Source organism: Jaculus jaculus, chromosome 8 (assembly GCF_020740685.1).
Source record: "Jaculus jaculus isolate mJacJac1 chromosome 8, mJacJac1.mat.Y.cur, whole genome shotgun sequence".
Taxonomy (NCBI): Eukaryota; Metazoa; Chordata; class Mammalia; order Rodentia; family Dipodidae; genus Jaculus; species Jaculus jaculus.
In genome coordinates this window covers 44,970,943-44,985,814 of record NC_059109.1, presented here as the reverse complement: position 1 = coordinate 44,985,814, position 14,872 = coordinate 44,970,943, and the positions used below count along the sequence as shown (strand labels likewise).

Below are 14,872 nucleotides of genomic sequence, written 5' to 3'. Positions count from 1 at the left end.
TTGGAGTCTGTTGCAGTCAGGTTTGCATTGCTGGTAGAAAGCAACCAACCAAGGGCAGCTTGTGGGAACAGAGGTTTATTTTATCTTACAGGCTCGAGGGGGAAGCTCCATATAACAGGGAAAACGATGGCATGGTGGACATCACCCCCTGGCCAACATAAGGTGGACCATAGCAACAGGAGAGTGTGTCAAATACTGGCATGAGGAAACTGGCTATAAAGCCCATAAGCGTGCCCCCAACAATGTACTCCCTCCAGGAGGTGCTAATTGCCAGATCTCCATCAGCTGGAACTTAGGTTTATGGGGGACACCTGAATCAAACCACCACAAGGTCCTTAGGCTTCTCAGGCAAGCGCCTTAACTGCTCAGCCATCTCTCCAACCCCTTATTACTTTTTTTTATTGACAACTTCCATAATTGTAGACAATAACCCATGATAACTCCCCCCTCCCTCCTTTTGCTTTCCCCTTTGAAACTCCATTCTGTTTTCCATCATGTCCCCTCCCCCTCTTAGTGTCTTTTATTTTGATGTTATCTTTCCTTCCTGTTAGGATGGTCTTGTTTAGGGAGTGTTGGTACTTCAAGGTCATGGATATCCAGGCCATTTTGTGTCTGGAGGAGCAATCCCTTATTTTCATTTGTTTTTTTTCAATGTAGGGCCTTTCTATAACCCAGACTGAAATTTCACTATGTAGTCTCTGGAACTCAGAGCAATCCTCATATCTCTACCTCCTGAGTGCTGGGATTAAAGGCATGTGATGCTACACCCAGCTTCTTTAACGTTTTGTTGACAGCTTCCATAAGTTTTTTTGAATTGTTTAGAGCTGAACTGCTAATGCAACCCTTTTTCAGTTGAGGCTGCCTTATCATAGTTTTTAAGTTAACAAAATATGGTTAATTCAGAATGCTTTTTAAAATTTCCAGGTGCTGCTAGAGCTGCTATTACAAGGGAATAACAACATATTTGACACTACGTGATTCTTAAACTTAGGCCTGTACATAATTACCTATATGGCACTTTCAGAAATGCAAAGTTTTCCAGCTCATGCTGATGGTGCTGGCTCGGGGACTACACTAAGAATTTCTGACTTAGATCAACATACACAGTCTTTGCTATGTAGAGATCTAAGTATATGTAATAGTGACCAGATAGCCCTTCTAGCTCACATTGCATGGTGATAAAATCCTTTCTATCTAGCACCTAGGACATGCTATATAATATATGCTGATCAAGAAAAAATTAGCACCTAAGGAACAGAATGTGTATAATAGGTTGGGCATGGTGGCGCACAACTTTAATCCCAGCACTCAAGAGGTAGAGGTAAGAGAATTGTGAGTTCAAGGCCAGCCTGGGACTATAGAGTGAGTTTCCTGTCAGCTTGGGCGAGGGTGAGATTCCACCTTAAAACAAAAAATGAATATTTGTAACAGTGTAGGGAGTGATAACTATAGGAACACTACATATTGCTGTGATGAGACTTATGATTAGAAAAATGTTTAATGGAAGAGTTGAAGCTTTCATTTTCCTTTAATTACATTTTTTCAATTATTTGCATGTATGTGTTATGTGCATGCTGCATGAGTGTGTGTCAGGGCCTCTTGCTAACTGCAAGCGAAAGGCAGAGATGATTGTGCCACTTTCTGCTTCCCACTTAGGTAGATGGCTTGGGAATTAAATGTGGGCTGGCAGGCTTTATATGCAAGTGTGTGTTTTTTTTTGGTTTATTTTTATTTTTTTATTTTTGAGAGCCACAGATCGAGAAAGAGGCAGAGAGAGGAGAGTTGGGCACGCCAGGGCCTCTAGCCACTGCAAACGAACTCCAGACGCGTGCGCCCCCTTGTGCATCTGGCTAACGTGGGTCCTGGGGAATTGAGCCTTGAACTGGAGTCCTTAGGCTTCACAGGCAAGCGCTTAACCACTAAGCCATCTCTCCAGTCCATAAGCAAGTGTTTTTAACAACTGAGCCATCTTCTCAGTTCCATGATTTATATTTTTTATTGGATAATTAGTTCAGGAAATATGGAGAACTGTGACCAAGGAACTGTGGTCTGCATTTTAAAAAGCATGATAGCATTCTTGAGATTGTTCAGTACAACTTGTATACCTCTTGGAACATGTTTCTTATACTAGTAGTCTTCCCTTAAGAATTCTGGATTTATTATGGATTGGGCAACATGTACGTGTGAACAATACAAAATCAAGGTGGATAACACAAGTTTAATAAAATACAGAGAACTTTATTTTGGCAGTGCAAATTTATTGTGTGCTGTTTACTGATAGGCTATTCCATATATATTCATATATATATATTTTGAATTCCAGGTCAGCCTGAGCTAGAGTGAGATCCTACCTCGGGGGAAAAAAAAATCTTGTTTAATTTCTTTTACCTTTTTGTTTTCGAGACAGATTCTCACTGTAGCCCCAGGCTGACCTTGAACTCAATTCTTACATCCTCTTCAGTCCTCCAAGTGCTGGGATTAAAGGTGTGTGCCATCATGACTGCCACTTCATTTATTTATTTATTTTTTATTTTTGGGGGGGGCAGGGTGGGGTTCTGAGGTAGGGTCTCACTCTAGCCCAGGCTGACCTAGAATTCACTACGTCTTCTGAGTGGCCTTGAACTCATGGCGATCCTCCTACCTCTGCCTCCTGTGTGCTGGAATTAAAGGTGTGCGCCACCACACCGCTCCACTTCATTCATTTTTTAAAATACCTTCTCTTAGAAAAGAATGGGCTGGGGCTGGCTCTGTTGGTAAAATGGTTGCAAGTATGAAGACCTGAGTTTTAATTTCCTAGTACCCACTTAAACGTTGGGTGTTGGGCTGGAGAGATGGCTTAGTGGTCAAGACGCTTGGCTACAAAGCCAAAGGACCTACATAATTTCTCAGGACCTACATAAGTGAGATGCAGAAGGTGGTACATGCATCTGGAGTTCATATGCAGTAGCTAGAGGCGCTGGCACACCCCTTTTGTCTCTTCCAAAATAATATAAAAATTAAAAAAAATAAAGCTGGGTGTTGCTGAGATGTTCGTCATGTCTATAAACCCAGCACTCAGGAGGCTGAGATAGGAGGATTGCCATGAGTTCAAGGCCAGTCTGGGCTAGAGTGAGACCCTGCCTCAAAAATAACCAAAAACCAAAACACAACAACAAAAAAAACAGGTGGAGCCCCAGGTGGGGGATCACTGAAGCTTGTTGGCTAGCTAATGTAGCCAAATCATGTGGGTTTCAGATTCAGAGAGAGACTTACAGAAATAAGGTGGAGTGCGATTGAGGGAGACACTCAGTGTTGTCCTCTGGCTTTCATACTCATACACAACGTACATTACTAAAGTGCAAGTTTCTAGCAGTGCAGAACTGCTGAAGTTTAGTGTCCCAAAGTAGAATGGGAGTTTCATGCTGTTCAAAGTAAATTGATGGATGGATAAAGTACGTCAGTGACAACACTCCCATACGTTGTCCATCCGGGAAAGTATGCTTGTTACACCTTCTATTCACATGAATCCTTTGCAGGTAAGACAGTAGACTGAGGCACTTCAATTTTGCACAGTTGGGTATAAAAGGATTTTCATTATATTTGGCCCTCATCCATGTCTGGTCTATATGGTAGCATTTTTGGTTTATAAGTTTTTTCTTTTTGGTTTTTCGTGGTACGGTCTTTCTCTAGCTCAGGCTGATCTGTAATTCACTATGTAGTGTAGTCTCAGGGTAGCCTCAAACTCATAGTGATCCTCCTACTTCTGCCTCCCGACTGCTGGGGTTAAAGGTGTGTGCCACCATGCCCGGCTGGTTTATAAGTTTTTGATATTACTCAGCAGTAGTCAATGTTTAATTTCTTAGTTCTGTTGAGCTTAAAATGCTAGTGTAACCCAATGGGAATATAACTGATTTGCATATAACAAAGTGTTTGATGAGAATAAAAATAAACAAGCTAATGTTTTGCATGTAATGGAGTATATCTAAAAGTTGTTTATAAATTTGAGACAGACTCAATTACTTTTGTCATTTTGGCATGGTTAAGCTAATGTGTACCTTTGATGTGGAATGTAATTCTTCTATTCTTTTATAGGGTAAGCTTGATGACTACCAGGAACGAATGAACAAAGGGGAAAGGCTTAATCAAGATCAGCTGGTAAAGATGTTTACATTTTACTGATTTTTTTTTTTTTTGTGCATATCATTTTCATTAAGAAAAATTTGTTGTTCTTGTTTCTAGTAAAGTTTTCTTTTTGGTCATTTTAGGATGCTGTATCTAAGTATCAGGAAGTGACAAATAATTTGGAGTTTGCAAAAGAATTACAGAGGAGTTTCATGGCATTAAGTCAAGATGTAAGTAAAAGATAAGTTTATGAAATACTGAAAGTAGGATTAATAGAAAGTTTTGTTGTTTACTTATTATTATTTATCTTGAGGGACAGAGAGAAAGGCAGAGCGAAGGGGTGTTCCAGGGCCTCTAGTCAACTGCAAATGAACTCAGGTGCACATGGCACCTTGTGCAGCTGCCTTACGTGGGTGCTGGTCATGTAACCTGGATCCTTAGGCTTTGCAGGCACGTGCCTTAACCACTAAGCCATCTCTCCAGCTCCAATTTTACTGTTTGGATTTATTTCTATGATTATTGTTGATAAGCTCTCTGCGACATGGGAAGATTGGATCCTAATTCTGTGCAGCTTGAACATTTTTGAAAGATATATTTGAGAGAGAGTGGGGGGAATGAATGTGGGTACAATAGGGCCTCCTGTTGCTTCACATGAACTCCAGATACATGCACTATTTTGTGCATCTGGCTTTACATGGGAACTGGGAAATCAAATCTAGGTCATCAGGCTTTGTAGGCAAGCACCTTTAACTGTTGAGTCATCTCTCCAGCCTGAAAGCTACCTTTTAAAAAACGTAGACATTAGGGCTGGAGAGATGGCTTAGAAGTTAAGGTGCTTGCCTGCGAAGCCTAAGACCTGGGTTTGATTCCCCAGTACCCACATTAAAAAAAAGTAGACATTATACTAATTATGTTACAAGTGAGTTGGAGATTTCGCTCATCTGTAGAAAACCTGCCCTGCCAGGTATGAGACCACACAAAGAGAAATACGGGCCAGCCAGATGGCTCAGTAATTAAGGACACTTGCCTCCTAAGCATGAGGATCTCTCAGGCAAGTTTGACTCTTCAGAACTCACATTACAATAATAAATAAATACATGTTTGCTTGGCCATACACATCTGTAACCCCAGTTTGTGGAGGTGGAGTTGGGGGGAGTGTGGGAGGAGACCAGAGACTTACTGGGGCTTGCTGATAGCAACTCAGGATTGAGGGAGAGACCCTGTCTTAAGCAGATGAGCAATAAGAGGCACCGGATGTTCCCTGGCCTCTGGCATGTACATCAAATGCGTCTACACAAGTTCACATGTGCACACACGTAAACAAATATATTATAAAATGAGTTGTGCTAATAGTAAATGTATTTTTCATATGTTCCTTTATGGGTCAAGACCATCTCATAGGTTCAGTACTACAAAGAGGCTTGTTTATGCATGAATGGTAATTATTCATTCCATTGACTGATACATTTACTATAGTAATTGTTGGTCGAGCAGAACGGTGGGTTTTACCCAAACATTTATTAACATTACAAAGATGAAATATAATCTTATTACTTGTTGAGATCAGAAAACCTTTTGAATAAGCATCATTTTGAGGAAGAGCTAGTAACATTGAATGTCAAGTTGGTATTATATATTACATGAGAGGCAGTATATATACAGGGTTTGAGAGATTTGATTTAGGAACCGGATTAACTGGATTGAGTCATACCAGAATTTTTTTTTTTTTGGTTTTTTTTTAGGGTAAGGGTAGGGTCTCACTCTAGTCCAGGCTGACCTGGAGCTCACTATGCAGTCTCAGCGTGGCCTCAATGACACCATGTCTGGCCTCTTTAAAAAAAAAAAAAAAAAAAAAACTTTCTGTTTTTCTAATTTTTATTTATTTGAGAGCAACAGACAGAAAGAGAGAATGGGCGCGCCAGGGCTTCCAGCCACTGCAAACAAACTCCAGATGCGTGTGCCCCCTTGTGCCTCTGGCTAACGTGGGTCCTGGGGAATCGAACCAGGGTCTTTACCCTTTGCAGGCAAACGCCTTAATCGCTAGCTAAGCCATTCCCCCAGCCTGATAATTGTACTTTTGTTTAATAATTATATGACCTTGGGCAAGTTGCTTAATTTTGCTGTTCCTCTTATTGTTTGGCAGATAAATAGAGCCAGTAGGTTAGGAAGGGGCAGAGGGGAGAAAGAGACCTCAGTTTTCTAAGGTTACTTGAGAGGTGAGAGAGTGAGTGAAAATGGGAATGGGTACATGTGCTAGCAATCACAAGTGAGTATGGGTACACCAGGGCTTCTTTCCACTGCATACAAAGTCTAGGTAGATGCTACTTTGTGTATTTGGCTATATGTTTGTACTAGGGAATTGAGTTCAGACTGGCAGGCTTTGCAAAGAAGTGCCTTCAACTGCTGAGCCATCATCTGAACCCTGAGGCATATTTTCTACAATCAATAAACACTATTTTGATTTTACACTTAAGAGCAGCTTCAGCCTAACTTTAATCTTTTTTCCTTATGCCGTCTTCCCTGCTGGAACCACTGTTTCATGAAAGTTTTTTTAAAAATGCCTTGCTTTCCTTTCTTGATTTCCTTTCATGTTTCTATTTCTTGTTTTCTGCCCTTCCTTCCAGAAGCTGCCTCTTCTATGATAGGAAAGCTCATCTTTTTCAGTAGAGGACAATTTCTCTTGAAAGTTTACTTGGCCATTCTTGTTTAGGTCTTCATCACTGCCTCTGTGTGTGTGTGTGTGTGTGTGTGTGTGTGTGTGTGTGTGTGTGTGTTTTACGTCCGCTGTCCATTTATTGCCGAGATGCCATTTGCCTGCTGCTGTTATTACAGATTTGTTACTGCAATCTTCATTTTCTCCTTTCATGTATCTGTTCTGTTTTGTTCTGTCTAAGCTCATCTTAGCAATGCTTGAGAAATGGGAAAAGACAAAGGAACACATTGCTGTGCCTCTTAAAGACCTGACCCTGACCTTCCTCAGTCCTATTGATACTAAACCTGAGAAAGGAAGAAAGACTTGTGGCTGGTGTCATTCTTTCATCCTTTCCAGGGAAAAGGGAAAGAGAAAAATACATTCTTAACTTTATTTAACTTTTAACTACCTTTTTCTCTCAGCCAGGGTTCTCTTATCCACCATGATTAAACAACTTTTAAGTTATGTCACTGTTAATTCTCAGTATATTGAAACACCTATTTTGTTGTACTGGTACAGGGACATTGTTTGAAGCACAGGGTCAGTGGTGGGATTTGACACTCCCAGTGAGAATGTTCTTGCAAGTTAGAACTTTGGTGTCTTGTGTTTATCTTCTTTGGCAGATTCAGAAAACAATAAAGAAGACAGCACGTCGGGAACAGCTTATGCGAGAAGAAGCTGAACAGAAACGTTTAAAAACTGTACTTGAGTTACAATATGTTTTAGATAAATTGGGAGACGATGAAGTGCGAACTGATCTGAAACAAGGTTTGAATGGGGTGCCAATACTGTCTGAAGAGGAATTGTCACTGTTGGATGAATTCTACAAGTTGGTAGACCCGGAGCGGGACATGAGCTTAAGGTATAGTGGTATTTGATAATAGAAACTTAAAAAATCATGCTCTGACAACTAAAAGATAGTTAACTAACTTTATTATTCTAGGTTGAATGAGCAATATGAACATGCTTCTATTCACTTGTGGGATTTGCTGGATGGGAAAGAAAAGTCTGTGTGTGGAACAACCTGTGAGTAAGACAATTCTGATTTTGTAGTCAAGCCACTTTGAAAAGATGACTTTTCCAGTTAAGCTAATTTAGACACCTATTACTGTGGACTGTTGTTTACTTGTAACAGTCCACTGTTTGTTTTGGTTTATTTTCTTTTTTTCTTCTTTTTTGGTTGGCATGTTTGTATGTATGTGTTGTGTGTATAAACCAAAACACAAATCAACCAAAGGAAAAAACTTAACATGGTTTTTGTGGGGGTTTTTGTAATCTTGTGTTACTCAGCTTTTTGTTAACTGTTAGAAAGTAACCTGAGATGAATGGTAAGGTGGTAAGGTGGTTTGGATCACAGCTTCAGATGTTTCAGGGAATAGTTGACTTACTATTCATTTTGAACTAGTGGTAAGGTAGAACATCATGGTAGAAAATCTATGGTGTAGCAAAGCTGATCACCTCAATTTAGTCCAGAAGCAAAGACAGGCAGGAAATTAGTTGGGTGCACTGTATCCCAGCTTCCTTCCATTAGGCTCTGTTTAGAAAGGGCTACATAGCAAAGCACTGTCAAAAAAGCCAAAAAAGGGCTGGAGAGATGGCTTAGTGGTTAAGGCATTTGCCTGCAAAGCCAAAGAACCCAGGTTCAAGTTCCCAGGACCCACATTAGCCAGATGCGCAAGGGGGCACATGCTTCTGGAATTGGTGTGCAGTGGCTGGAGACCCTGGCGTGCCTATTGTCTCTCCCTCTTTATCTCTGTCAAACGAATAAATAAAAATAAAAAAAAATATTTTAAAAAAAGGTACTGCCCACCATCTTCTTTCAAACCCTGTGGTACTGGGGATTAAACTCAAGGCATGTGCAGTACCACTGAGCTAAATATCCCCAGCTTCTTTGCATGGTTTGGGGTGCAACAGCTCTGCTTTAGATTAATACTGGATTGGCTCTCCAGAGCTTTTGAATTTTATAGGAACTGGTTTTTCATTGTGACTAAACTTTACATCTTATGTTCTTAAAAAGTATTGTTTTTAAAACATTTTTATTTATTTATGTGTGAGAGAATGAATGTGTGTACCAGGGCCTCCTGACACTGCAGTTGAACTCCAGGTGCATGGCTACTGGGGAACTTGGGCCATCAGGCTTTACAAGCAAGGGTATTTAACCACTGAGCTGTGTCTCTACCGTCAGTCATTATTGCTACTACTTTTTAAAAAAAATTTTAATCATTTTTACTTTATTTGAGAGCAATATACAGAGAGAGAGAGAGAGAGAGAGAGAGAGAGAGAGAATGGGCACGCCAGGGCCTCCAGCCACTGCAAATGAACTCCAGACGCGTGTGCCTCCTTGTGCATCTGGCTAACGTGGGTCCTGGGGAATCGAGCCTCGAACCGGGGTCCTTAGGCTTCACAGGCAAGCACTTAACCGCTAAGCCATCTCTCCAGCCCTGTTACTACTTTTTGAGGGGAGGTTTTCAAGGTTAGAGTCTCATTTTAGCCCAGGCTGACTTTGAATTCACTCACCATGTAGTCTCAAGGTTCACTATGTAGTCTCAGGGTGGCCTGGAACTCATGGTGACCCTCCTACCTTTGCCTCCCAATTGCTGGGATGTTACTTCGGACATATGCCTAGTTTCTTTGTGTGTATTTTTGAGTTAAGGTTTTACTGTGTGTCCTAGGCGGGCCTTGAACTTGGGATTCTCTTCAGCTTCCTCCAGAGTTTTAGCATTGTAGGCGTGCACCACCATGCCCAACTTGTTTCTTACATATTGATTGTACTAGTGGTCAGTGCCTTAATTCTTCTTTAGTTTTTAGATGTTGGTTAGTTTGAGAACATTTCTGTATTTTAAAGATGCCTATACTGGGCTGGGGATGTGACTCAATGGGTAGAGTGCTTGCCAAGGATGCACCTTGTTTTGGGTTTGATCCCATAAAAACTGCAAGTGATGGCATGCTTAATGCCAGCTTTAAGGAGGTGGAGGCAGAAGAATCAGAAGTTTAAGGTCATTTTAGCTGCATAGCAATTCCAAAGTCAGCCTGACCTACTTGAAACTTAAAAAAAAATAATAAAATACTAATGACATTTATAATTTCTCACTTGTGGGCTCCGTAACTTGAAATATATAGCTATTGGTCTTTTAAAAACAGACATTTAAATTTTACCACTTCACAATTCATTAGGAATTTTAGTTTTTAGCTCTAAGGGAATAGTTCTTTCCCTGCTGAGGATGGGACCTCTAGAGTCTCCTACACAGTAGTAAAGTTCTCTACCACTAAGTGACATCTCTAGCATCGCCCCCCCCCCGGGTTTTTTTTTTTGGATATTTTATTTTTTTCTCAATTTTTATTAACCTTTTCCATGATTATAAAAAATGTCCCATGGTAATACCCTCCCACCCCTTCTTCCCCCTTTGAAATTCCATTCTCCATCATATTTCCTCCCCATCTCAATCAGTCTCTTTTATTTTGATGTCATGATCTTTTCCTCTTCTTACGATGGTCTTGTGCAGGTAGTGTCAGGCTCTATGAGGTCATGGATATCCAGGCCATTTTATCTCTGGAGGGAGCACGTTGTGAGGAGTCCTACCCTTCCTTTGGCTCTTACATTCTTTCCACCACCTCTTCCGCATTAGACCCTGAGACTTGGAAGGTGTGATCGAGATGTTACTCAATACTCCAGTCATTTCTTTCCAGCACTGTGATACCTTCTGAGTTGTCCCAAGGTCACTGCCGTCTGAAAAGAGAAGATTCTCTACCCAAAGTGAGAGTAGCATTAATATAAGGGTATGAATATTAAGAGACGTTCTTACTGGGCAGTTTGATAACCATAGTATATACATTTTTCCAGACATCAGCAGATGTTACACCCATAGGGCTCATGACAACCCCTGTTTTAAGTTTTCAGTATCAGGGATGTATTTCCTCCCATGGAGTGGGCCTCCAGTCCAATTGGAGGGCAGTTGGTTTCCACCATGATAGACATGCCACTATTGCACCTGTTGACTCATTTGGTCTGGCTGGCCAATTATAAGGCTTGCAGTGTCCACTGTTGAGTATCTTCACTGGTGCTATCTCTGTCCCATTAATTGAATGTAGGATGGCTTTTTCCAGCTTTCTGTCAGTCCCCCCTCCTGGTTTTTTGAGGTAGGGTTTCATTTTAGCTCCGGCTGACCTGGACTTTACTATGCATTCTCAGGGCAGCCTTGAACTCATGGTGATATTGGCTACCTCTGCTTTCCAAGTGTTGGGATTAAAGGTTTATTGCCACTATACCCATCTGCAAGCTCAGTGTAATTGAATTAATTAATTTGAGAGAGAGAACCAAATACAGGGGGGGGGGAGGGACTATGAATTGACATGCCAGGGCCTCTAGCCACTGCAAGCAAACTCCAGACACATGTGACACATGTTCCCCCTTGTACATCTGACTTATGTGGGTCCTAGGGAATTGATCCTGGGTCCTTTGGCTTTGCAGACAAGCACTTTAACTGCCAAGCCATCTTTCCAGCCCTGTAAGCTCAATTTTAGTAAAACAACTGGGTCTATGGGATCATACACTCAAAAACAGGAGACTTAAGAGGAATATAAAGAAACTAGAATATCTTTCAATCTGATTCTCTTTTACTTTTTTTTATGCAGTTGTCTTACTGAATCCAACTTCCTTTTCTACTTAGTGTAAAAATTTTATAGGCCTTCATTTCAAATACATGTTTGTTCATTTTTATTTATTTGCTGGAGGAGGAGGGAGAATATGGGCCTCTTGACCTTGCAAATGAACTCACTGCAGGTGTATGCATTTATGCATTTGGCTTTATGTGGATACTGGGAATCAAACCCATACCAGCAGACTCTGCAAGTGCTTTGAACTGCTGATCCACCCAGTGCTACATCTTCTTAACTTCAAGGCTATCTATTCTTAGTCTGGTCAAGCCTCGTCCTTCTTATTCCCTGTGCGTTAGCAACAGTAGCATCTTTTCTTTTTCTTGCATTTCATTCCTTTGTGCAGGACTGTATGAATGCTTTTTCCTCTGTCTTCAATTCCTTTCCTTTGCCATTTTTTTTTGTATTTTTATTCCCCAGCTCCATGGTCAGACTGAAGGTATAACTTTTTTATATTTTTGTATTCTAGTGCTTCACACATTACAATACATCTAATGGGTGCTGCATATAAATATAAATATAAATGCTTATTGAATGAATACCTATCGCCTGTTTAAAAACACAAAAGTTTAAGTAGGTTCCTGCTTCCTAGCACTCTTTAAGTCAGTCTTCATACATGTATTTCAGTGACAGTTTATTTTTCTTACTGGAATATTTTGTAGAGTGCTATCTTTTAGATCTGATGTTGTTAATTTAACATTGAAATAATCCACTTTTTTTTTTAATTTAGATAAAGCTCTAAAGGAAATTGTTGAGCGTGTTTTTCAGTCAAACTACTTTGATAGCACCCACAACCACCAGAATGGGCTTTGTGAGGAAGAGGAGACAGCCTCAGCACCTGTAGTAGAAGACCAGGGAGCTGAAGCTGGTGAGTACATGGATAGATAGCAGACTTAATTTTGTCATTAGCCTAACTGTATGGTACCAGTTTAAGCTATATACCGGTATCTCTGTATAGACTCAGGGTTTTAAAGAAACTTTGGGCATGACCAAATGTTAAGGCACAAAAGTACATGAACTATGCAGTTACTTCCTGATAGTTCTCATGCTTAGTATTGCTAGTTAGAAGTATGGGTGGGGGCCAGTTCTTAAGAGGTTTTTCAAATAAATTTTTGTCTGGCTTGTACAGAGATAAGAGATATCCTTGCTCACTATGGTAGGGTATAGTGCAGGTGAGTGAGCTTATTATTATTGTGTGATTAATGTTTTTATATGATTTTTTTTTCTAGCCCAGGCTGACCTGAAATTCACTTTGTAGTCACAGGGTGGCTTTGAGCTCACAGCAATCCTCCTACCTCTGCCTCCCGAGTGCACCACCATTCCTGCATTTTTATATGATTTTTGAACTACACATTCCTCAAAGATGTTTTTTAACAAATGGTGTTTAACATCTAAAATAACATTATGTAGCTTGAGTAAATTCCAGGTCAGCCTGGACTAGAGCCAGATTCTACCTCAAAAATAACAAGTCACAGACTTTAGAGTCAGAAGTGGTAAACTGAAAATAAGGCTCAACACTGTGGGCAGGTAACTGAGTCTCTGTTGAGCCTTACTTTCAGTTCTGAGGGCTCTTGCTATAAGAGCATGAGGACCTGAGTGCTATCCCTAGCAACCACATAAAAAGCAAGGCCCCATACACCTAGTGCTCCTGCTGAGCTCCCAAACAGGATCTTTGGGTCTCCCTGGTGGCTATGAGAAGTGGGAAAGATCCAGGTTCAGTGGGGAGGACACCTGATTCCTCCTGGTATGCCTGTACCCCATGGGTCTCATGCATCTGTGTGTACATACACCCACCCACCCACTCATGCACACACAGTGGAAAAAATGACTCATGTAGAAGGTTTTTATTACTAGTTACCCAAGTAACTAGTAATAAAGTTTATTTTGGAATTAAGGCAAAAAAGCATTCTTTTAAAAAAAAAATGTATTTTATTTATTTACTAGAGAGAGGGGGAGAGGGAATGACTATAGGCATGCTAAGACCTCTAGCCATTGTCAGTGAACTCTAGGCATCATAAGTGCCACCTTGCACAAAAGGTCTCTTAGCCACTGTGAACAAACTCCACATGCACGAGGCCCCTTGTGTGCATGTGCAGCATTGCATGCTTGTCTCACTGTGCACTTGGCTGACTATGTGGGACCTGGAGATCCGAACATGAGTTCTTAGGCTTACAGGTGTATGCCTTACCTGCTAAACCATTTCTCCAGCCCCAAAGAAACATTCTTAATAGTGTAAAAGAATCTAATGGTAGCCCAGTGTGGTAGCACATACCTTTCATTCCAGCCCTCAAGAGGCAGAGGTAGGGCAATCTCCTTGTGTTTGAGGCCACCCTGAGGCTACATAGTGAATTCCAGGTCAGCCTGGGCTAGAGCTAGACCCTACCTCAAAAAACAAAGCAAAACAATAAAAACAATGTAATGGTAACTATGACTTGGTAATTAAGTTCTGCTTTTTAATTTTATTTTAAATCTGGGTACTTAGATTTCGCAGGCAAACACTTTAACCATGAAGCCATTATTCCAAACCAAGTTCTGATTTTTTTCTTCTTGGTTTTTTGATGTGTAGGGTCTCACTCTAGCCCAGGCTACCTTGGAATTCACTATGTAGTCTCAGGGTGACCTTGAACCCATGGTGATGCTCCTACCTCTGCCTCCCGAGTGCTGGGATTAAAGATGGGAGGAGCTGGGCATGGTGGTACACAAGTTCTGATTTTATTTATTTATTTATTTGAGAGAGGAGGTAGCAAATAGAAAGAGAATGTGCAGGCTAGGGCTTCCAGCTGTTGCACTCGAACTCCAGACATGTATGCCACCTTGTGTGGCTTATGTGGGGCCTGGGAAATTGAACTGGGGTCCAAGTATTTTTATTTATTGGTGAACAAAGGCAAAAGTATGAGCACTCCAAGGTCTCTTGAAGCATCTGGCTTTACTTGGGTACTGGGGAATTGAACCTGGGCCTGCAGGCTTTGTAGGCAAGCACCTTTAACTGTTGAGCCATCTTCTCAGCCCAAGGTCAGAATTACACTCCCTCTTCCCTGAGGGTCTCCCTTTACCCCAGGCTAACCTGGAATTCACTGTGTACTATAAGGCTAGTCTCAAACTTACAGCAGTCCCTCCTATCTCTGTCTCTCCAGTTGCTGATTAAAGGTGTATACCACCATGCAGGGCACTGTTCAGATGTTTGTTTGTTTTTTAAGTAAAATTGTTAATTTTCGATGTTTTGTTTATTTGAGACAGAGCGCGTGCTTGTGCACGCGGGCATGGCAAGAGAGGTCCTGGCCTCCAACTAAGAGTGGTCCTCTTCTCTTCTTCCTAGTGCTGGGATTAATGGTGTGCATCACCACTCCCAGTTTCCTTGTATAAATTTGTATACATATATGTCAGATACCCACCATTTTAGTATCACACAGACTTGTTGGCTGACCT

The 14,872-nt window shown here is 41.0% G+C and overlaps 1 protein-coding gene across 1 annotated transcript in view; it reads left to right on the top strand.

The window, feature by feature from the left end:
• Positions 1-14,872, top strand: part of Caprin1 (cell cycle associated protein 1) — a 46,790-nt gene that overhangs the window by 11,377 nt on the left and 20,541 nt on the right. Inside the window, exons 3-7 of the mRNA XM_004660827.2 lie at positions 4,072-4,134; positions 4,245-4,331; positions 7,417-7,655; positions 7,737-7,819; positions 12,177-12,314. Of these exons, the coding sequence (XP_004660884.1) occupies positions 4,072-4,134; positions 4,245-4,331; positions 7,417-7,655; positions 7,737-7,819; positions 12,177-12,314 (610 nt within the window). The remainder of the gene's footprint in view (positions 1-4,071; positions 4,135-4,244; positions 4,332-7,416; positions 7,656-7,736; positions 7,820-12,176; positions 12,315-14,872) is intronic.